This window comes from Panthera onca, chromosome D4, assembly GCF_046562875.1.
Source record: "Panthera onca isolate mPanOnc1 chromosome D4, mPanOnc1 haplotype 2, whole genome shotgun sequence".
In the NCBI taxonomy this organism is placed as follows: Eukaryota; Metazoa; Chordata; class Mammalia; order Carnivora; family Felidae; genus Panthera; species Panthera onca.
The window spans coordinates 70,836,822-70,861,588 of NC_138351.1; the positions used below are offsets into that span (position 1 = coordinate 70,836,822).

Here is a 24,767-nt window from a genome sequence, read left to right on the forward strand (position 1 = left end):
TTTTTTTAAATCTTTAAATGTTTTTTATTTATCTTTTGGGGGGAGGGGCAGAGAGAGAGGGACACAGAATCTGAAACACACTCCAGGCTCTGAGCTGTCGGCACAGAGCCCGACACGGGGCTCAGACTCATGAAGCATGAGATCATGACCTGAGCCAAAGGTGGGCGCTTCACCGACTGGGCCGCCCAAGCGCCCCTGCAGAAGTTGTTTTTAATCTCTGCTTTGCAAAATCACTTTTCCTTTAGGGAGATTCCCCTCCCACATTTTCTGGGTGGTAGGGAATGGTAAGTTGTTGTTTCGTTTTTTGTTTTTGCCAAGAAGGAAACTTCCTTTGCTGCAGATTTCGGCCTTCACTCTGAAGCAAGCAAAGGGACACGGAATGGCCGAGAGAAACCTGGGAGTTAACAAAAGACTACAGCCGACTCGGGCACAAAGCAAACTGCCAAGGATTCATAACTATAATCATCAACTTTGCTGTGCTGCTATAAATACGGAACAACCCGGAGAGTGACTCACCCGCTAAGATAACGTGCGGAGAGCCTGAGCCGCACCACCCTGGGTTTAGAGCCAAAGTCTATCTGCTCTTTTTCTTCCCTTCTCTTTCTTCTTCTTGTTTACATGGGTACAGAATGTTACGCTTACTTCTCCTTCTACAAGGAACCCTCCGTACTTACCGCCTGTGATGTTATTCATCCGATTTCTCTGACGGAACACTCCTTTTTGCCTCTTAACACAAACGGGCTGTATAAAACATGCCACACGTTTCTTCGACACATTGCAGAAACTCAACTACAATAGGGATCCCCCCCCCCTCACCAAGTACAGACCGGCTTTTCCTGCTTGCCTTGGACAGTGGGGGACCCCAGACTCCTGGGGAGGGTGCAGCTGGCTCTGCCAGCAGGAAGCGGTCCGGTAGGGGCGGCCATTTTTCAACTGCTCACCCCACTCACAACGCCCGGCTGCTAACCGGACTCTGGGAGACGTCTGTTGGCGCAAAGCCGCGACAAGGAAGGCTGCCTTGGAGTCGCTATCCACTACGTTCAACATTTAGCTGCAGCGAAAAAGTGCCCCAGGACGACCCACCTTACGAGGTCTCACGCAAGAGTTTCAGAATTGAGGTGCAGTGTTTAGGGGTGTGCAGGGCCCAAAATTACTTGAGTCAAACGGGACTCAAGGAAGTGAATTCTGAATCTAACTTAAAAAAAACATACATTTAAATGGCCCTACGTGGACTGTGGCTCCTGTGTTGGACTGTGAGGGTCTAGCTGCTGCATGATTCCATGATGTGGTGGCAGACCACAGCAGGAAAGCCTGACATGGGACCGCAGACCGTTCCCCAAACTCTTTCCTTTTACGAAAGTGGCAGAAGATGCAAGGAGGAAAGCTGACTGTGTGCTATCTGCCCAACTGGACTGGAGGCCCCTTAACGCAAAGACTTGTCTAATTCCCCTTGATGTCCCCTCAATGAGCAGCAAAAGGCACAGAAGTTACGTTGCTGCACTCAGCCACGCACGCAGCCCTTTAAAATACGCACACCCCACCAGACACAATCCGTCTCCTTCTAGCCCGCACTGGTAAGTACTGTCAATAGCACTGTCTGTGATGATGGAAATGCTCTGTCTGCGCTGTCCAGCATGGTAGTCATTACCTACATGGGGCTCTTCAGCACTTGAAATGAGGCTTGGATGACTGAAGAGGGCATTTAAATGTTAAGTACTTTGAATCTGAATAGGCACACGTGACTAGCGGCTACTGCACTGGCCAGGGGAAGTCGAGATACTGCCCAGCGCCATGATGGGACTACATACCACAAGAGGAAGGGCTGACATGGGGAGTGTGACTGAGCTTTCTGGAGCCCTCGGTGCATTTCCTAAACGCTCTTTCACCTTCCCCAAAGCCACAGAAGCCCATCGCAGAATCAAATTGGCTCAATTCATGCACACCTGCATTCCTGCCTTGTATATCTAGGTTTGCAAAACCATGGGGTCCCACGAAGGAACTCATACCCTTCCACACTGTCACTTCAACGGAGCTGCAAGTTGGGGCAAGAGATACTGATCATTTCTGCAAAAGCATCATCCAAGCCCAGGTCACAAGGAAATAACGACCGGAGGATTATTTAACCAGAGGTGTTAAGAACACAGATAAGCTGGCAACCATGTCTGCTGCGGTCAGAGACAACAGAGAGGTGACAACCTCACACATAAATGGGAAGCAAGATTTGCAATTCACCTGCCGATGTCTAGAATACAATCAGGATGCGTTTAATGCTTTAAGCCTAGCAGCTAGAGTGGTAAAAATTTACAGATTAACTGAAGTGGCTTCTTGCTAATCCTGGGCTGTTCAGGGAGGCATTATGTTTCTATAGTTCGGGTACAGTATGGGACTTAACAGAATGAGCACCCAGTGCCTGTGGGTGACTTCCTAATGGTTGCTCCATTTCTCTCATCGTTCAGCTTAAAATGTCACTTTTTGATCATGTCTACTTTAAAAAATTTGAGGTAGCTAACTCTAAAATGTATAGATATGGGAGAACTGTGAATTCATTGAGAGAAAAAAGTAAGACCCATGAATAAGGCAAGGAGGAAAAGAAACAGGGGCTGTATCGGAAACCTGGGCTAAGGGAAGCCAGTGCACTTGAACCTAACATGGAGCTCTGAGTTCCCTGGTAAGCAAGACGAAAAGAGAACTAGTGAATTAGATATACCTTATTGAATAATAAAAGAACTCAAGCCAGTGCTTTCGGAGAGACATTTTTCCCTGGCCTTGAGATGTGAAGGGAGTTTGTCACATTTATAAAAAGGAAGATGGGGGCATACAAGGAACTTAATGCAAACTGTTGACAAAAAGTTAACAAAGTTTCAGAGATGTTCTATGCATGTTTTTGCTTTATACTCCCAATTCATCTAAAAGCAAACCTTGAGGGCATACTGTGGGTCTGAGAAGGCTTTCTGTGGACAGGTAGAAGTAAGCATATTTCCAGTGATCTAGAAGTCCTGCAGTGGTAAAACTTTGGCAATCTAGAGAAATACCCCAGCAGTTAACGTATCTATGCCCCTGGAATGTGAATTGATTTAACCTGGGCTTTGCTCACGAACTAGAGACTATTCAAGGGAGCAACACATATGTGGAGAGTAGGTCTCTGTCACAGACAAAAATGAGTGCAAGCTCTAGACCTCAGGCACACAGCTTGTCGTCCTGTGGCGGAACGGACAGTCTGACTTATGCCGTCATCCTGGCAGAGAGCACCGTAGGGTGTTGGCTGCAGGCTCTAGCCCTTGACCTAAATGGCCATCTGGGCTTGAGCAAATTCCTCAACAGCCAAAACAAGCAGATACAAAGAAGAGAACAACACATTTCTTACTCTCGGTGAGGGCTCCGGTTCTGAGAAACCTCGGAATCGCTGTCTTTCGGGGACAGGGAGGCCTTGTACGTGTAAAACACATCTTCAGTTTCGGTAATGTACGTCATCTCGTTCGCAAGGTTATCTGCGGAAGAGTGCCGTGGCTTCCGGATTTCGTGCCGGAGCCGAGGACTTCGCCTGCGTGGGAGAGAGGCCGAGCGTGAAAGTCCCGAAAGCAAATTGCACTTAAAAACTTCGTTAGACATCGGCGATCTGGCTTTGTGCCCTGACCTTTCCAAGGATGCCTTGGCTAACGCTGTTGGAAATTAAGAACCAGTTAACCCACTACTACACCAGAATCCACCAAGGGCCATGTGGGTTCTCAAGACTCTCAGCCCCGTGGTATAGCCCCCAAGACGGTAGCGTTGACTGTATACGTAGGCAGATGAGAGCGGTTTATGCCCTTTGGGAAGCGGTGAGTGTTGACTTAGGGAGCTATTCTTCCAGGAGGACTCAAGCTCTCAATGCACAGATAACACACCATACTGACTACTGATCAATTCTTCAGAGTCATTTGAGCACCAGTATAAATAAAGGGTTTAGAAGCCAAAGTACAGTTTTTGGCAAAACTGAAACCTTATTTCAACTACATCCCTTCATGTGAATTTCACTTGATCCAAGAAGCAGTGTTTGCTTTTAAAAATATATCCTGTATGCCCTGTTAGGTGGGCTTAGCAGCAGTAGCTAGCTATGTGGCTGCAGGCAAGTCACAACACCTCTCCGGGCCTCAGCTGTACCTACCTGCTCCTGAGAATGAACCAAATGAAGCAATGATCTCCGGACGCCTGGGGAAGCACCTGGGCATCGGCTCCTGCAGTGGGTGATCCCAGGCTGCTGAGCCTTCTGAGTTTTATTTTCTCTCAGTTTTTCCACCTTCTTCTTTGTGAGCCATTTCTCTTTGAGACTGTCAGGGCCTCCTCCACTATTCCCATTCCCCCTGGGCTCTGCTAATCAATAATACTGTGTCCAGAATAGGGTAGAAAGGCTCGTGACTCCTCAGGAGGGGACCTATAAATAGCAGTAAGAGCTCCAGGCCACGGGTGTGGCAACATCAAACCCCGCTGTTCTCCTGGATGCTGTCCTGGGCCTCTGCTCTGGGGCCCTGGCATCAGTGCCTAAGAGGCTTGCAGACAAAGCTGCTACTTTACAGCATAAATCTACCACTTTAGGATGAAGTGCCTAAATCGTGGGAAACCAAGAAACGAATCTACTCAGTCATACTGTGATTTCTAACACTAAATACCATCAGTATCTCTGGCTAGAGCACTGGGCCCCCGGGGGAGGGTCCTCACCCAGCCACCCTGCACAGCAGCTCCGTTTTGTGCGGGTTAGAATCTCCCGTAGTCCTAGAAGATCCGCCCTTGGTAACTTATAGGCCCACCCTGTCTTTTGTGAAATGAACAGAAAGCCATACTCTTAATTCCAGCGTGGAGCTGGGGTAGTGCCTCTGGCCGGGTTTCCCTCTCCCGCTGATGATACCTGGTCATTTTGGAGGCATTCACAAAAATGGGCTGATGTCTCTCAGGAACATTATAATAAAATAATGATACTGATTCCATCTGATTTCTTTTAATCGCTTACAAAGCACCCGCACACTGTTACATCATTTGTGGTGATTTTTACAACCTTTTTACACATGGGGAGACTGAGACCAGAGAGGTAAAGAAACTTGATGATTTAACAGAAGAGCCGAAATCTGAGTCTGGGTGCTACAGTTATACAATCAGTGCCCTTCCCACTTGGCCAAATTGCCACTTCCTTCCTTTCAAGCCATCATGTTAAAAAGTCGGTGGGCTACTTCCCCAAGCGCATTAGCTACTGTTTTTCAGAATCCTGCATCCTACATTGCATACCTTTGCTAGGCTTTCCCAAAGTTTATTTCGTGCGATGTCAACGGAAAACAGATTAAATAAAGCTCAGCATGCTTCCTTATCACAGGACTTCCCAGAACATCAGTATGCCAGCGTGTACTGTACTCCCAAAAGGGGCATTTCAGGAGGCTGTAGTTCTCAAATTGAGACCAAATAAAAAAATTTTTTTAAAATTTTTATTCATTTAATAAATGTTTATTCATTTATTAAATGAATAAATGGGGGAAGGGGAGAGAGACAGGGAGACCCAGCATTCAAAGCAGGCCCCAGGCTCTGAGCTGTCAGCACAGAGCCTGATGCAGGGGCTCGAACCCATGAAAGTGAGATAATGATCTGAGTTGAAGTTGGAGACTCAACTGGCTGAGCCACCCAGGCACCCCCAGACCAAATAAGATTTAAAAAAAAATTTTTTTGGGGGGCGCCTGGGTGGCTCGGTCGGTTACGCGTCTGACTTCGGCTCAGGTCATGATCTCACAGTCCGTGAGTTCGAGCCCCGCGTCGGGCTCTGTGCTGACAGCTCAGAGCCTGGAGCCTGTTTCAGATTCTGTGTCTCCCTCTCTCTCTGCCCCTCCCCTGTTCGTGTTCTGTCTCTCTCTGTCTCAAAAACAAATAAACGTTAAAAAAAAAAAATTAAAAAAAATTTTTTTTAATGTTTATTTATTTTTGAGAGACAGAGACTGGCAGGGGAGGGGCAGGGAGAGACAGGGAGACACAGAATCCGAAGCAGGCTCCAGGCTCTGAGCTGTCAGCACAGAGCCCGACACAGAGCCTGATGTGGGGCTCCAACTCAGGAGCTGTGAGATCATGATCTGAGCTGAAGTCGGACGCCTAACTGACTGAGCCACCCAGGCGCCCCCCCCAACCCCAAATAAGTTTTTAAAAGAGAACATCCCAGAATTATACACTAAGGAAAATGTTTAGTAAGGCTTGCATATTTCACAACAACAGTAAACTGTTAATTTTGCACCAAGCAAGCACACAAACATAAACTCTGATTGCAGGATGCCTATATTGGGAAAACGTATGAAGTTGAATTTTTAAGAGAGAGAAAGTGGGTGGTGCAAAAAAAAACGAACACGTACCAGTTAGGAGTGATAGGAGGGGACCGAGAAGGCAGGCTCTTGGTTTCTAAGTGCTCCACTGATAACGATCTCCGCATGGCTGGGTTCCACACCATCCCTCCAATCACCTTTTTGCAATACTGGTTATTTACAGACCTGAAAAACCAGAAGCAAGGTTCACTTTCCACACAGACTCGTTCAACAAGAAATCATGGCGTAAATGAAACAAACAGTCTAACCATGCTCCCCCTCCCCGGTGGGTGGCTGGTGAGCACCGGGATGACACCAGCCAAGGTTACAAGGGGTCAGAGGTACGCAGGTCAAAAGCGGTTCCGTTCTGTCCCAGCTCTTCCTGGTTATCTCTTCTCTTCTGGTGAAACTATTTTCTTGAGCCTTACTACTGCAAGCAACAAAGCTGGTCCCACAATATAACCAAACCATGCCACTATGGAACTATCAGGATAGCACAGAAATGCAGTTCAAGTTAACTCCAAGGAAATCTCACTTCATTCACAATGGCATGAATACAACCGTCAACCATCCTTCCAGGAAGGTTTCTTCGTCATGCAAGCTGGCAGAGGCCATTAGCTGTAAATCACAGATAACTCTTTGAGAGAAGGCCTGAGAAAATGCTTTCACAGCGGCAGGTTCTAAGAACATGCCATGCTACGTTCTAAGAAAGGGCCTCCCTGAAGCTAACTTTTGTGTTTACTTATACCTAGAGAATTTAAATCTTAGCTACCTAGACCCCTCAGAGAATGAATTATTTGAAAGGATGGGGTTTGAAGTCAGCTAGGAAACTCAGTTCTGCTATTCCTAAATTTTCAGTGGTGTTTTAATGTCTTATTAAAACATTCCAGGGGCACCTGCGTGGCTCAGTTGGTTAAGCATCCAACTCGTGATTCTGGCTCAGGTCATGAACTCATGGTCATGTGATCTCATGGATCTCATGGGATCAAGCCCCGTGTCAAGCTCTGTGTTGGGTGTAGAGCCTGCTTAAGATTCTTTCCCCCCCACCCCTCCCTCCACCCCCCCTCTGCCCCTCTCCCACTCATGTTCTTTTTCTAAAAAAAAAAAAACAAAAAAAAAACAAAAAAAAAAAAATTGCACACATTTCCTTGCAGCCTAAAACTCACAAGCCAAACAAACAAACAAGCAATAACAAAAAACAGGCAGGACAAAAAACCCAAAAGAACACGAAACATGCCCTAGAATGTCAATGTACTAATTTACAGGAAGAAATACTGTTGTTACCCCGATCAAAACACTCACAGCAACATCACTGGGAGAATCTATATCAGAGAGCAAATTAGCACTGATTGAGAATGCTGCCTCAGAACAAGAGGACAAGCTAGATGATTCAAAGGTTTGATGTTGTAGTTCCCCAAAGTATGTGTCACAGGTTATTAATAGATACCCTTTGGGGAAAAAAATGTTCCATTGTCCCTTAAGCTTGCAAAATACTGAACAAGTTTCTTCTATGTGGAACTTCTATCAGGGAGCCCAACACGCAAGTATGTAGATGTATCCCTAGGGTTGGGCAAATCATGTAACCTTATGCCTCAGTTTCCTCATTTATAAAATGGAGATGGTGAGGGCTGAAATCTGCAGTGCACCGAAGCTGGTCTTAGCAGCAATGAACTGATGACCTGTGCCATGAACCACCAATATCCCAAATGACCCCCAGTAGCAGATTAAAAATGGCTACAGCTCTTCTTTGACTGGTCTCTTGAATATGGGCTGGCCTGTGACTGCTTTGACCAAGAGTAGCTGTGCAGTTCTGGACCTGGCCTTTAAGATGGCTGGCTGCTTCTGCCTTAGGTGGTCGGAGCCCTGAACTTCTGCATGAGACATCTACTACCCTGCTGGAGAGCACACATGACGAGGCCCAAAGGACACAGAACGAAGTGAAGGGTCCACCTGAGTCCAGCCTTCCCATCATGCCATCAAGCATGGGAGCAAAGTCATCCTGGATCCATAGCCCAGCCCAGCCACCAGTTGCCTGTCACTGAGAAATCCCAGTCTACTACATGGTCTTTCCTAAATTCTTTATCCACAAAATCTTGACAGATGACAGAAAGATTGTGGTTTTCTGTTTTTTTTTTTTTAAGTAGGCTCCACACCAGCATGGAGCCCAACGTGGGGCTTGAACTCATGACCCTGAGATCATGACCCGAGCTGAGATCAAGAGTTGGACACTGGACTGAGCCATCCAAGCACCCCAAGCTTGTTTCAAGGGACCAAAATGCCCCACCTCACCCCCAACTCCATGTTGGCTACATTTTACAGAAACAAAGACATCTGAATTGAAGTGACACTGGTAGAATTTGAACTCAGTTTTCTTAGCAACGGTCCATGCTTTCAACTGCTCACTATCTAATCCTATCAGCTGGCTCAAAGGATTAGGTTCAGCTAATGTAAAAACTATATTCCAGTAAGTTATGTCTGTGACGTCTTCAGTAATAGCTCCTGAATGTATAAAATACTAGAAACAATATTACAGGAGCTGCAAACTTTGAAAATATATTTGCTCTGGGTTTATCAGAAGCTGAGAGAGAGCACTTAGCATCACAGATACTACCACTGCTACTAACATTAATTCGCTACTTAATTGAATCTATAAAAAGCTACCTAATGATTATCAACATAATAGGAAAGTCACTGGAATTGTGTGATACAGTCCCACATACCAGATAATGGCTCAGACAGGGGCATTATTTCATTAGTAATAGCCACTTCAACAACAATGCAAAATTATGAGAGCAGTTTTTCAAACCAATAGTTTACAATAACTTGATAAATGATTTCTGCTGTATCTGGTCCTGAGAAGGCAGTCTTAGAATAAATACACAAAAAATATAAACTGCATGATTAGAAAGTTACAATTTTATAAGAGTAATTTCTTCCACTGTACTACTCATTAAACATTTTTAATATGATTTTTTAATATGATTCCTGTAGATACTAATTATACTTAAATATAATTAAGTATGCGCATGGTACCAAGTAAACACTCAACTGGCAGTTCTCATTATTACTGTTATTTTGTGATTGTTACTAAGTAGCATATCCCAAAGTCACTTGACTCTGGGAAGCTTTCTTGTTTTAAAATTTGTTTTTTAATGTTTATTTATTTTTGAGAGAGACAGAGCGTGAGTGGGGGAGGGGAAGAGAGAGATGGAGACAGAATCTGAAGCAGGCTCTAGGCTCTGAGCTGTCAGCACAGAGCCAGACGTGGGGCCTGAGCTCACAGACCGTGAGATCACGACTTGAGCCGAAGTCAGATGCTTAACTCACTGAGCCACCCAGGCATGCCCCTGGGAAGCATTATTTCTGTTCACTCGTTATTAGGGATGTCCGCATCAGCGGTCATCAGGGAGGATGTAACAGATGGTGGGAGGGGTTGTCTTGGTACCATGACGACCCTCAGAGTCATTGCCACCTGCTTCTCTTAGTATGACACGGTACAGGAGCAGCTGCATTTCTGGCTGCTTGGGTGTTCCAGGGGCAGCAAAGTTGAGGAGACAGAAAGGAAGCAGAGGAATAGAAGTATCTGAGTTTGCATGGAAAGAGACACTGCTGCCCCTGGGGAGACTCTGAACTGCGCAGCTCCAGCTCTGTGCCTGGGGTCCCTGGAGGATGGCGTCCCTTCCCCCAAGGATGTCCTCTACCCAGCAGTGGCCAGGACACATTCACATCTCACTCTAGTGTGGATACTGTCCCTCAAGAATACTCACTTTTTGGGGTTCCTAGAGCCCATAGTCCAGTACTGAGACAGAACATTCTTTTCCTGAGGTAGTAGCTTCTTAGCCTGAAAGAATGTATGGTGTTCCACACAGGATTTCCACAAGTTTTTGCAAGATCGGTAATTTAACATGTTGAAGGCCACAATATGTTCCCTGGATTCAGTCTGGGAGGAAAAAGCACAGTAGAGATTTCATCCGCACAGATGAAAGGGCAAAGGTGCATAGATGTTCTATGTCCGCATCAGTGGTCATCAGGGAAGATGTAACAGAATGTGGAAAACCAGCTTCAAAATGCCTTAGGTGAGACACCAGTGTCATAGGACTATTCAGGAGCAAGATCTGTTAAGCATCTTATTCCTGTGGAAAAGATGACCTGGCTCTCCCCTTTATCATCACTTGTGATTCTCCATGAACACTCTGATTTGGAATGTGCTTACATTCCTAGGTTGGATATATCTGGACCAACCAGATAAAGGCTGTGTGATACATTTCTTTTAAAACTTAGCTCTGGGAAAATCTCTCCTGAAGAATGTCTTCCACTTACCTGAAACTTGAGATTTTATAAGCCTTTGGATTTCTTTATTTGCTTTCCCCTGAGCACGGAGTTAATTTAATCATTTCCTTGACCCTCATCCTACCTGAGTGTAAGTTTTCTGTTTTCATGTTATATTACCATGTTGTGCATTTTGGGGCCACCTTTGATCTTGCAATGGGGGAGGGGGGTGTCAGGAGACCCAGATTCTAGTCCTAGTTTGCTCTGAGCTCTGGTGTCCTCATTTCCAAGTGATCACTGCTATGTGGAGCCATTTTAAGTACACATTATCTTTGAATTCCTGGGAAATGAACATAGTGACAATAAGTGAAAAATACATGGGGCACCTGGGTGGGTCACTCAAATTTGAGTGTCCGACTTCGGCTCAGGTCATGATCTCACGGTCTATGAGTCCGAGCCCTGCATCAGGCTCTGTGCTGACAGCTCAGAGCCTGGAGCCTGCTTCAGATTCTGTGTCTCCCTCTCTCTCCCTGCCCCTCCCCTGCTTGCACTCTGTCTGTCTGTCTCTCTCTCTTAAAAATAAACATTAAAAAAATAAAAAAAATACAGGACATAACAGGATAGAGCATGGTATCTCTGATTCAAATTCCAGCACCTCCACTTGGTAGCACTTTCGAGCCCTCTTCTCCATACTGATAACGAGAGTCATCTGGAGAGTGGTGGTCCCTCTTAGGAGACACATGCAAAGGTTACTGTGCATGTTTAAACACATCAAGGGGAGGAGCTGATCTCGTTGATATGTATTGCTACGCTGCATGGGCTCATGCCAGGTGCTCTGACCAATGCTTTTATTTAATCTTCTTGATTCCCGGAGAGGTAGGTACTACTACATTTCTGGAAACAAGCTAACTTGGGCTAGGGGAGGTTATGTAACCAGCCCAGCTGGTAAGTAGAAGAGTGAGGATCCAAACTCATCGTTACTAACTCCAAAGCAAGTTACGTCTGCTATCAGATAAACACATGAATTCTACAGGCAACTCTGGACTCCAACTTCCATTTTCTACCCCCTGCATGCCATGCTCTTTCTCCCCAGTCACACGGACGGCCAGCTGCCTTCGCCTGCTGAAGAACTAAGAGCTGAAGTGGCTAGAAACACAAGAAACAAAGCAAGTGTAGACATAACTCACCTGTTTTTGTCGTTGATGTATGAAGAACTTTTTCCTTTTGAAAGAAATCTTTAGAATGTTCACCCTGCAAAAAAAATGAAACATATAGGGGAGCCTGGGTGGCGCAGTCGGTTAAGCGTCCGACTTCGGCCAGGTCATGATCTCGCGGTCCATGAGTTCGAGCCCCGCGTCAGGCTCTGGGCTGATGGCTCGGAGCCTGGAGCCTGTTTCCGATTCTGTGTCTCCCTCTCTCTCTGCCCCTCCCCCGTTCATGCTCTGTCTCTCTCTGTCCCAAAAATAAATTAAAAAAAAAAAAAAAGAAACATATAAAATGCACATAGGGATCAGCTGGCTGGCAGCTGATGCCTCACAATGTGTATCCTCTACTCCATGACCATGAGGAGCAAGGGCTCTCCGCTTCCTAGAGTTTACCCCGCGGTAGGAATGACAACAGGCCTGTAGCCTCAGCTGCATACCAAGGAGCTCACTGAAGCTGAGTATCACATAAGGACTACTGAATCACGATGTAGCTTTTAAATAATGAGAACCATGGGCAATGTGCTCTGTTTGTGGTCATTTGCTTTTGTGACAGTGTAGCTCTGCTTGAGCTGGTGTGTGCCTGGGGAGACCAGCTGAGGGCAGTGTGGAGCAGCAGAGGGAGGACAGACAGCAACCAGACAGACTTGGGCCCACATCTCCACTCTGGTACTTACTGGCCATGTGTCAAGTTTGCATAAGAACACGATTATAGCCCCCATGTGCAGCATTTTTATATACCGGTTCCCTACTAAAAGCTTTACATTAGTCCCTCAACTAAGCCTTGCAATAGTCCTGCAACATATTATTATTCCCAGTTCTCAGATGATGAAACTGAGGCTCAGACACCTCCCCTAAGTGCTCAAGATCATTCAATAAGGGATGCACAATCTGAGCCTCTGCTAACAAGTCCTGTATGACGTAGTTGGAAGGCACTGCCTTTTTCAGAGTGGTCTTGTGAGGATTAAGTCTGTTTGGTCCCCTGAGTTTGTAGACCAGAACAGAATACTTAGTAAAAGTCCAACTAATAACTAAGGAACCACAGTGACAATACAGTTCCTGCCCAAAGGAAGTTCTCTGAGTTCTGGCCAATGTACCGCCCAGGACTCTGTAACTCCAAAACCTGCCTTGAGCCAGTTCATCCCTGTTTCCACAGAGTATCCCAAACCACAGGGTGACCGGAGGAAGGGGCTGCTAGTGGAAACCAAACCCCTTTTCCCAAGTACCGAATCTGGATGAACCTCACAGGTCAGAGGTAAAAACCTGGTCTCCACCCCTCCTTTAGAAATACCAGTTTAAAATTAGAGATAACATTTCTTTTGTTCAGCATATTTTTAAAGCATGATTCAGAAAATAATTAGAAGTGGTTTGCACTTACCAAGGATAGAAACTTGTGCAAATGTATTTTCGGTACACGGCGATGCCCGCAGAAGCAATCCCAATCATTAGATCTAAATTGTGCAGATCCTGTAAAAAGGAAGAACCGAGATTCACAGTGTGTTACAGTCATGCTTATGCCCTCTGGTAACTCAAGCACCCACGCTGTTATAAATAGCAGTATGTATAAGCTCCAAAGGAAGAATGTTATGGAAAACAGGCAACCGATACTTAAGATCCAAATGCTTAGCACCAGACTCTTCTAAAATGCACACGCGCTGCCTGAGAGCAACATCTGGGTCCCACTGGATTAGAGAGTTACCAGCAAGGCCCACTCATCATTCCACGGAATCTTGAAATGAATATCCAATTGTACATTTCCTACAATTGGTATTAGATATCATGTGAGCATCAGAAAGACCTCACCCTCTGCACAGCTTTACACCAATCTCAACTTCCATCACTGAAAAGGCTTTAGCTACTGTCGTGAAGTGTAGAACTGCTGACTTTAAATCCAACTGAGAAATAAATACAGCCTATAATTCCAATACATTCAACATTTATTAAGAGCCTGTGCGCTAGGCATTGCCGTAGACAATGAAAACATGGGGAGGGGCAGAGACAGGGAGACAGAGGATCCAAAGGGGGCTCTGTGCTGAGAGCAACAAGCCCGATGTGGGGCTCGAACTCACAAACTGTGAGATCATGATCTGAGCCAACGTCGGATGTTCAACTGATTGAGCCACCCAGGTTCCCTGAGTAAAATAAAATCTTAAAATAAAACATTTCCTTCCCTTGAGTCACCTATGCCCCAATTTACCCTATCATATACTCCAAATTATATTCAATAGGAGCGGGGGCAGAGTCTGACTTAGTTACGACTGAGTGTGAAGTTTAGGTTTGTCACCTATTAGCTGTGTTATTTTGGGCTACTGAGCCTTAATTTTTCCTTTTGTATAATAAGGATTATCAAACCCACCTCTCCAAAGGCTAAAATTAGAGAACATGTGGCAGGTATAATTATATTTTCATTTCCTTTTGCCTTTCAAGATGTGATGGGACAAATCATTTGTGGACAGTGATATGAACAAGGGGAATTAGAGAAATCGGCCAAACAAAACATTGCTGACTGATACAGTCGAAAGTCCAGAGTATTCACTCCTGGGTACCCAGCTGGGATCACATGCAACTCAACCCAGGATAGTAACTATCCACTAAATTCCCACGCCTGTCCCCACGCTTCCCAGCTACACTTGTACTGGAGAAGGCAGGGTCACGTGACTAGTCATGGTCAATGTTCTAGGAGCAGTGATGGATCTCTTCTGGGCTGAATCATTTCAGAGCTGCTGTGAAGCCAACCCTTCAACTTCCTCTTCCCTTGCCACACACACGAGGCCATGTTAGGTGAAGCCTCAAGATGCAGGCAGCCTGGCTGCCGAGTCACTGCACCTGGAGGGTCGCTGGGACCCATCGGAGCCTTTGAACTACTGGGAAGTGAGCTCTGTGGCGTCAGGTCGTTGGTGTGTAGGGGGTTCTGCCTGACACAACATAGTCAAAGGTAACCCAGCTCCCTCTGATACCCTGGGAGGTGTGAGCCAGGCAGGTAATCATCTGGCTCGAGGTCACTCATGGGACACAGGGGGTAGGGAGAGTGCAGGTCAACTCAGATACAGATAAAGTCCACTTCACTGCTGAAGAAAGTTCTCCACAACATTCCACGGTAAGTGATTATTTGCAACTGAATAAAAATTAACCATCAAGTCCCAAAGTTGATATTTTATAAGACCCCATATCTTCTTCCTCCTTTATTACTGAGGCTGTAACTTGCCTATCACACGGTTATGGGATTGGAATGGCACAAAAGAAATGAAAGTGTTTCTATGAATCGCAAAAATCTCAGATGTAGAGTCTGATTATTTACTCAACTTCCCTGAGCCTACATTTTCTCACTGTAAAATGGGATGATTCGAAGACTGATTTCTCAAGGTTGTTATAATCTTTAAACGAGACACTGTGGTCTCATGAAAGCGTCTGGAACAATGCCTAGTACCTACTAGGTATTCAATATTTGCTTCCTTTTGTATATGATGTGGACCAATTACTGGCAGAAAATAGAAAGGTCAGAGGCCAATTAGACAGTGCTGGGATCATGTACTAAAGCTGCTACTTCTGTGCTGTGTGACCTTCCAAAAGTCCCTGAGCATCAGTTTCTCCATCTGTAAAATGGGGGTAATGATAATACCTCACAGCATTACTGGGGGAAATAAGCAAGCCATTGTATCCGGCAGATAGAAATTACTCAGTAGATGATGGATATTAGTCAATTTTATTTAAAACTTTTTTTTTAACGTTTATTTATTTTTTTGAGACAGAGAGAGACGGAGCACGAATGGGGGAGGGTCAGAGAGGGAGGGAGACACAGAATCCGAAACAGGCTCCGAGCTGTCGGCACAGAGCCTGACGTGGGGCTCAAACTCGCAGACCGTGAGATCGTGACCTGAGCCGAAGTCGACGCTTAACCGACTAAGCCACCCAGGCGCCCCTAGTCAATTTTATTTAAAAAGTCACAACAAGAGGCTCCTGGGTGGCTCAGTCAGTTAAGCGTCTGACTCTTGATTTTGGCTCAGGTCATGATCTCACGGTTTACGAGTTAGAGCCCCAAACTGGGCTCTGTGCTGACAGTGAGGGCCCTGCTTGGGATTCTCTGTCTCCCTCTCTCTCTGCTCCTCCCCCACTCTCCCTCTCAAAAATAAACATTAAAAAAAATTAAAAGTCACAATCAATTAAAATATTTATTGGTTTTCATGATTGTACCATTATAATTAAAAAAAATTTTTTTAATGTTTATTTTTGAGAGAGAGAGAGAGAGAGCATGAGCAGGGAAGGGGCAGAAAGAGGAGGGGACAGAGGATCGAAAGTAGGCTCTGCACCGACACCAGTGAGCCTGATGTGGGGCTTGAACTCACGAACTGTGAGATCATGACCTGAGCCAAAGTCAAACGCTTAACCGACTGAGCCACCCAATATTGGTGCCCCAATAACATTATAATTTTTAAAAGCATCCAACTGTTAATATTGGCTCAGGTTACAATCTCAGTCCCTTACATGGGATTGAGCCCCATGTAGGGTTTTGTGCTGAGGGTGGAGCCTGCTTGGGATCCTGTCTCTCTACCCACCCCCCCATGTGTGCACGCATGCACTCTCTCTCTCAAAATAAATAAATAAACTTTAAAAGAGAAAGCTGTCATATTTGGGTAATTTGAACAGCAATGAGATGAAATAGTAAACACCTTGGCTCATTAAAGTATCACTTGGAAAATGGACAGACACATTTTTTGCTTCTTTAATCATCATATGAAATCATCTTTACAAACTACTTGTTTCTGGGGCACCTGGGTGGCTCGGTCATTTAAGTGTCCGACTTTGGCTCAGGTCATGATCTCACAGTTCGTGGCTTCGAGCCCTGCGTCAGGCTCTGTGCTGACAGCTCAGAGCCTCGAGCCTACTTTGATTCTGAGTCTCCCTCTCTCTGACCCTCCCCCTCTCATGCTCTCTCTCTCTCTCTCTCTCTCTCAAAAATAAACATTAAAAAAAATTTTAAAACTACTTGTTTCTGGGGTGCCTGGGTGGCTCTGTCAGTTAAGCTGCCGACTTCAGCTCAGGTCATATTCTCACAGCTTGTGAGTTCGAGCCCTGCATCAGGCTCTGTGCTAACCACTCTGAGCCTGGAGCCTGCTTCAGGTTCTGTCTGTCTCTCTCTGCCCCTCCCCCATTCGTGCTCCCTCTTTCAAAAAGTGAATAAACATTTTTTAAAAAATAAAAATAAAATAAAAATAAAAACTACTTGTTTCTAATTCCCATGACCACCCTGCCCCCCAACCCCATGGAAGCATGAAACATGAAAAAACAACTCTATAACCAACTTTATAAAATTTCTGAATATTGTTATACAAAGCTCTTTTTTTTATTATACTGGAAAAGACATAGTCTCCAAGAAGTTTTCAAACCTTCGGAAATTAATTTCTGAACCCGGAAATGCCGAGGGTACCTACCCTACCGCTGTGTAGCTCCACTCCATAGAAGTCGAGGGTCCGTGCTATGTTGATAAAGCAAGATTCAGCTTCTGACTGCTTTAGTCCACTACAGAAGACAAGACACAACACAGAGCTCTCAAATCAACAGAGCACACAACTCCAATTTTTCACATAAAAATCCCCTCCAAATTGGTAACATTTCTGTAAGGTTATTAAATGCCTTATGTTATTAATCTTCAACAATCTCACCCTAAATTCTACTAAACCAAGTCTTTTCTCTTGCCCACCGAATAGGACTTCATCGCCTGCTCAAGTCCTTTACTGAATGATACTTCCCATTATTAGGCTCTCAATACTCAGATACGGAAGGAAGTCACCTTTTGGAATTCCCACCCTCCTTGTTCCAAGTTGCTTACGTGATAGGTGCTCTTCAGGTCTTTCCACCTTTATCTATTCTTCTGGCAGCCTCAAACTCCCAAACGTCACTGTGCTATTTTAGGATGCTGGCTTCTGCCTGGGAAACAATTCTGGGAGGGAGGATTGGCCGTGCCTTTTAGAAGGGACGCAGATTGCTTGGCCTTTGTTTTTGCAGCCTTCCCAAGAATGTCAGGTCCCTTGAGACCTGGCCTTCCTGGTCAGGATGGCCCTGATCTGACCTGGACTGTAGAGTTGCCTCTCTGTAGCTTTGAATAAAATGAGGCAAAGGACAAGGAGCCCAGAATTGGGCATATCTGCTGGAATGGAAGCTGGGCCTGCGGCAGCTGCGGAAGACTGGGCCTCCCTTCTGGAATGAAGGCGGTTTCACGACCCGAAGCCAGGGAGGATGTGGGATTCACAGGGCCTCCTGGCATTCGTCCACCTGCCTGTCTATTCAATGATGCTTGATGGAGCCACCCATTTTATCAAATGTGGTCAACTGTTAAAAGTTGCCTGGTAGGTCAATTTGTGGGGCATATTTAAAAAGGGCATTTCCGCTAGGAATTAACAAGATTTCAATGACACCCTAAAAAAGAATGCTGTAAATCCCCTTAAACTCTTATCAGATTTTGCACTTTACAGAAATGCTAGTTATGCCAAATATATCTGCCATCGTAACATCTCAAAGGTTCACAAACCTCCGACAGCTTAAAAGAGGATTCATGAACAAAAGGAAGAGAACACATCAGACACAAGGGAACATAAGGTCTGAAATGTGCGACCTGGGTTCCCAAAGTAGGCCACCCCACCCCTCTTCTCACCTGTGCTGTTCGTGGAGCGATTCCACCTTCGTTAAAAAGTCATCGTTCTGATCTGGTATAAACTGACTATCAGAAAGATAGCCTGGATGATGAATGGAAGAATCATAGTCTCCAAAATGCGCTATCAAGACAGAATGAGGAGGAAATCGCCTTTTCAATATGGTCTGCATTCACAAGCATCTATAGCATCACAAGAAAAGCATTGGAAGTATTCTTCCAAGAGGTTCTACCACTGCATGAACTTGAGCTTCTCCTTAGCTCCAGATTCTACATTTCTATCTGAACCCTATGTGGTACCACCACACATGCTTCAGCTGAATGTTCTCTCTCCGCGGCCAGACATTTGGACAGTCTAACCTAGGCCCTATTCTAAACCCATGCTCTGTGGTGAGCCCTGCAGTTTGCACCGTACCCCTGGATAAAGAGAAGTAAGAGAAGCCACTCAAAAATGCCATGCCCTGTATGCCACGTCCTGTGCAGAAGACGGACTCTCTAGTAGCCCAAGGTGATCACAACACTGGACCAGCCTGCTCCAAAAAATGCGTGTGGGCAGAAGGGAGGTTATGTTGACTTGACCACGGTCTGCACGTTGACCAGGTCCCCGGAATTTGGAAAAGTGGTGGAAGAAATGGAACCAGGATGTATTCGGAGGCACAGTGGGGGGTGGCATGAGGGCTGGGAGTGGGTGGGGCTGACGGGCCCTGGCAAGGTGAGGGCAGGATTCTGGGGCAGAAGGGAGTCAGGGAAACACTGGAGACCTGCAATTGCAGAGGGTGTAGGAAAAGGGCCTTACAGAGGGGTTCCCAGATCCATCCCTGGTCTAAGCGGTGCCTCTCCCTCAAGATCCTTGACTGCCATTCTACAAACGTGACTCACTGACATCTACTGTGTAATAGATATTCCTGAGAGTTGTACATGGCTGCCCTGGGGATTCAAACCATTTGGGTGTCTGGACTGTTGAAGAGATTGGGAAAAAGACCCTGGGTGGGGCACCTAAGGATCTTGCCTGTGGGACACAGGGACACCTGCCTCCCTTCACGAAGATTCAGTTTTTCCATCTTTATAAAAACAGGAGAAAAACAAGTTCTAGTTCTGATGGGCAATTACTCTAGTATTTCATTTTCTTTTTTTTTTATTGAAAAAAAATTTTGTGTTTATTTATTTTTGAAACAGAGACAGAGTGTGAGCAGGGGAGGGGTAGAGAGAAAGAGGGAAACCCAGAATCTGAAGCAGGCTCCAGGCTCTGAGCGGTTAGCACAGCACCCGACGCGGGGCCCAAACCCACAAACTGTTGAGATCATGACCTGAGCCGAAGTCCGGAGCTGAACCCCTTAACCGACTGAGCCACCCAGGCGTTCCAGTAGTATTTCATTTTGTTAATGGGACACTTTCATCTTTTTCTTAAAAATATTAACCTTGATCTTTCCAAAGGTTTCAATGAATTCTTCCCACAGTTGGCTTCAACGCTAGGCGGCTTCTGAGGGCTAGCGTTGCACAGCGCCCACTCAACACAGAGTTCTAAATCAAACAGCTCCTTCTGTGACACGAGGATAGGGACCGGGAGAAGCTGCTGTGATGCTTCATGGCCAATCTCAGGAGGGAAGGAGATGAGCCGGGGAGCTGCTTAGGGGAATTCATCACAAAGAGGAGAGGCTAGATGCAAGCACATATTTCTTTATGATGGTTTGGCCCTGCTCACCCTCAACTGCCACCACACCCAAGAGCTGCTCTTTGAGATCCACACCATAATGAAGGGATCTGTCTCCTCCTTACACTCTTCCCTGAGGGCTGGGAGTGAGGCAGACTCATCCCTGGGGCCTAGCACCTATGCATGGCACCCAGTAGGTGCTCAGGGATGCAGTGCTCAGAACTAACTGAAAAAAAGGCTACTACAAAGTTCAGTTTTGGAAGGGGAAGAGGGCCTAAAGAGCCAAGTGATCTATGCACGCAGACTTGGTCAAGGGTAGACCATAGGCTGTTAAGGCCAGCCAAATGCAGCTAAGCTATGGACAGCAATGTCAAGGCTGGATTATGTAAGCACAAGTGTGGCGTATAGGTGAGTTTGTACATCGTGAAGTATAGAACCGTGTGTTTATAGGAAATAATTTAGATGCCCTGACACAGAGCCCCCAGTGAGGACAGCTTGAGAAAGTCTTAAAATTATCTTGTATAAATTCGTTTTAAAAGGGAAGAAACTAAAAAAAGAAAGAGAAAAAAAAAAAAAAAAAGAGAGAGAAGAAACTATGGTCCAGAGATAAGGGACTTCCCATATCACAGAAGCCACTTCCAGCAGTCAAGACCAGAACCCAGGTGATCCATGCCCCCCAGCTTATGCTCCTACCATTCCCACCAGCCTGCCTGCCAGGTCCAAGCTGCTGCTCGCCATTTGCTGAGGACAGGGGTTATGTCCCCAGAGGGCAGCCAAATGATGCAAAGGGATTTTCCTAAGCCTCAAGGCAGAGTCCGATTAAATTTTACTCTATTGGTTTCATTTGCTCATGGTGAGCCTCTTGGACCTTGACTTGGTCATCTGTTTTAGCTGATAAATCCCGACCCCTGGGCCCTTCTGCAAACATGAACAGCAAGGTCATCTTTAGTCAAGTCACTGACAAATGTCTGAACTTAACAAAAGGCCTAGAGGGAATCTCCCTGTAGGGTGGTTTTCCCTTGGAATCTTAGTCGGCTACTCCGTGCAAAGTTTTGTGCTCACCACTAGAGGGAAACAAAGTTAAATAGTCATCTGCAAACACTTGGCCAAGCACAGAGAGGTTCCCCTGTTGATTTCAAAGCGCTCATGACAACCCAGGGACAGACATTGCTTTTGTCCCTATGAAACAGTTAAGGGAAGGGAGACTCAAGGAAGGGACCTGCCCACACTGCTCAGCTGGTAACTTGGAGCCTAGACTTTGACCACAGTCCATAACCTTCATCTACTTACTATACCACACACCCTAACCTCCAGAGCAATACACTTTCCTATTCGTGGGGAAGCAACACATGCACAAGCTAATTATAGCAGGAAGATAAGGAAATGAGTGTTTATGTGGGAAGTACATTGTCTTAAGTTCCATGCATTCTTCTGGCTAAAATTTTATATTGTGCAGGAAACAGAGAGTATATTCCAGACACTCAAATGTGCGGCATTTCCAGCTGTCAAACTATTCTGTTGGGAAAGTCCTTTATGTAATATAAGCAAGCCCCTTACATGTTATTCATCCAACACCAGCTTAATCTTGGAGGCTCTTCTCAGGGGTCATCACTAAGAAGCTTTTCTGGACTCGCTTCCTTCTCCCCCATGCAAGATGGAGTGCATCCTCTGTGCTCACCCTCACTGCCACCATCAGCTGGCCCACCTGTGCCTCCCCAGCAGGCAGGGGACTCCAGAGAGAGGCCATGCTCTGTCTGTGCACCCTAAGACTGGTACAGAACCTGCACGTGACAGAGGTCAAGGGACATTATGGAATGAATACGTATTTCTAAGAACTTTATTCTTTGAGCCTCCTAAATACTTGAGGCCACCAGCAACCTATAAACTCTTTTCAGGTATTGGGGGCGCCTGGGTGGCTCGGTCAGTTAAGCGTCCGACTTTGGCTCAGGTCATGATCTCACAGTCCTCACAGTCCATCTTGAGTTCAAGCCCTGCATCGGGCTCTGTGCTGATAGCTGGGAGCCTGGAGCCTGCTTCAGAGTCTGTGTCTCCTTCTCTCTCTGCCCCTCCCCCACTCACGCTGTGTGTGTGTGTGTGTGTGTGTGTGTCTCTCTCTCTCTCAAAAATAAATAAACATTAAAAAAAAATATTTTCCAGTATTTACCTACATTATTTTTTATCTAGTAAGAAAATGTGATTTTGCTTTGCTCGTCACTAGTGGGGCTTATCTTCATATGACACACCCCTGCCAGGACAATTTAGTGAAATGTAGTAGATAAAAATCAGACATCCAGCAGTACCCTATCCAAGAATTAATCTTAGAGAAATGCATGCACAGAAGTATCAGGAAGAATATATATGTACTTCCTGAGAGTGAAGGAATAAAGAGCTTATACTTAAAACTGCTTGTCTGACAATGCATGATTTCATTAAGCATGAGAGTCATGCTAATATTTCCACGGAAACCAGTTTCTGCTTTCTCGATGCTAATAACTTCCTTTAGCCCAGTTCTATCACTTGTTTGCAGAGGGGAGAACCTGACTTAGAATAGGATTTTCGTATTTGGTTCTTAAATTTTACTCTAAATAGAGTTTATTGTTTATAAAAGGCAGTTCTTCAGAAAGTTTTCTTCTGGGCAGACATGAAAACAGAGCGCAAGTGAGCACTTGCCACGCGGCGGGCGCTATCCTGAGAGCTTTCCGTATAATAACTCATTCCATCTTTACTACAACCCTAGGAAGTAAACACAGTTATCACCACTTCACAGATGAAGACACGAAGGCCTGGAGAGGCTCAGGGTCATGATGTATTAGTGGAAGAGCCCAAGCCCAGGCAACATGGCTCCAGGAACGTGCTCATTGACTCAGTTACCAGCAAGGGTCCGGCTGTAAAGTTTCTAGTTATACATTTCCTTACATGTATGATTTGACTCAGTCAATTTTGAGTTGTAATCACCACCATCACCTCTGTTTTACAGAAAAAAAACCCCGGGAATTCAGGGAGGTAATACCACATTAGTGGCAAGTGGAGAAGCCAGGATCTAAATTTAGTTTGACTATGTCCTTCCTAGTGTTCCTGCCCCTCAAAGCTCCAGCTGCAAACACCAAACTCACTCCGGGATGTAGCAAAGCTGGTCTCTTCAGCTGATCAGCCTGGCAGAGATGGAGTCCATGAGGTCTAGAGACCAGTAAGGACACAGGCTGACTGGTGGCCATGCCATTTCCCATCTGGATACAACACGCCCGGGTCTGTTCCAGCTGTGTTGTAGGGAGAGGGAACTTTCAAATCACTGTGCAGCCTCTTCTTGGTTTCCCATTGGAGAGAAGGAGATGCAGGCTATCTGGGGAGACTGAGACTGGATCTGACCTTATTAGTGAGTAGGGTCATTGTTAAAGGTCTGTCTTCCACTTCCTGGTATCCCGCAGGTGGGCAGATAAGCTGTGGGCCCAGCCACCTTGCTCTTCCCCTCTCCTATTTCTGTTGCTTGCAGCCAGGGGAGTGGACAGACTTAAGGCCACCTCAGGAGTCCCTGTCAGCCTTCTCTTGCTATTTTGCCTCTGAGACCAAAGTAGAGTGAGTAGTTCAGCCAGCACCTGCTCAGAGACCTGACCATCTTGCTCTCTTAATTCTCTACCCTACAGTCAGCTTAAGAGGGTTATAGGCCAAGATGCTGTGGGGCTTATAGAAAGGTAGAGGAGCCTTCTTACATACCATGCACCTCTGCCCGACCTCTACATTAGCGTACTGCTCTGGCAACACATGGCTAACTATGAAGTGATATCTCGCCTTCCATCTGGCTAGGCCCCCTTTTCACCATGCATACCCCGCGTCTACCACAGGGCCTGATGTGGAATATATGCGCAAGAAAGTTTCATTGAATAAATGAATTCTTAAACAGGCCTTGACAGAAAATTCCATATGGACTTTCTATCCAATGTGGCAGCCACTAGCAACATGTGGTTACTGAACACTTGAAATTGAGATGTGCTTAAAGTATAAAATCTGGACTGGTTTTTGAAGACTTCATGTTAAAAAATGTAAAATATCTTGTTAATTTTTTTCATTGATTATATATTAAAATGATAGTATTTGGGATATGCTAGATTAATTAAAACATTAAAACTATACTCATCTATTTCATTTTCCTTTTTTAATAATGGGTACTAGAAAACTGAAAATTACATATGTGGCTCACATTATATTTCTATTGGACACTGCTGCTATAGGGCAATAAAAAACCCATTAGCTCTACTGAAACTCTAAAAATATGGGGCGCCTGGGTGGCTCAGTCTGTTGAGCATCCGACTTCGGCTCAGGTCATGATCTCGTGGTCTGTGAATTCAGGCCCTGTGTCGGGTTCTGTGCTTCGGATTCTGTGTCTCCCTCTCTCTCTGCCCCTCCCCTGCTCATGCTCTGTCTCTGTCAAGAATGAATAAACATTAAAAAAAAAAATTAAAAATAAGTTCCTTAGATCCCAAGCAAGTAGCAGGAGTGGTCTCCAGGAAATTTCTTAACCGTGGGATTTGGTTTCCATGTCTATAAGCGGTGACTGGTAGAAATATTTGCCCCACTGGGGTTTGTTATGAGACACAATATGTGAGTGAGGGTCTGGTTGATACAATGTGTGATAGGTGACTTCTGTTGTATGGGCTCATCCACTCTTTCCCCCTTCACCACTCTCCTTGACCAACATC

General features: G+C 45.6%; 1 protein-coding gene across 7 annotated transcripts in view; it reads right to left on the minus strand.

Moving 5' to 3' along the window:
• The window catches only part of PTPN3 (protein tyrosine phosphatase non-receptor type 3), a 112,754-nt gene that overhangs the window by 38,995 nt on the left and 48,992 nt on the right, over positions 1-24,767 (minus strand). For 3 of the 7 annotated variants that reach the window (XM_060609068.3, XM_060609066.3, XM_078436600.2), the window contains exons 8-14: positions 18,426-18,546; positions 17,206-17,293; positions 13,155-13,243; positions 11,762-11,825; positions 10,073-10,245; positions 6,357-6,491; positions 3,365-3,541 (exon numbers count right to left, since the gene is read on the minus strand). In XM_060609068.3, coding sequence (XP_060465051.1) covers positions 3,365-3,541; positions 6,357-6,491; positions 10,073-10,245; positions 11,762-11,825; positions 13,155-13,243; positions 17,206-17,293; positions 18,426-18,546 — 847 coding nt within the window. Of the gene's footprint in view, positions 1-3,364; positions 3,542-6,356; positions 6,492-10,072; positions 10,246-11,761; positions 11,826-13,154; positions 13,244-17,205; positions 17,294-17,436; positions 17,535-17,564; positions 17,583-17,603; positions 17,678-18,425; positions 18,547-24,767 lie in introns of those variants that run through there. The other 4 variants (XM_060609073.3, XM_060609074.3, XM_060609072.3 and 1 more) reach the window with 4 other exon arrangements.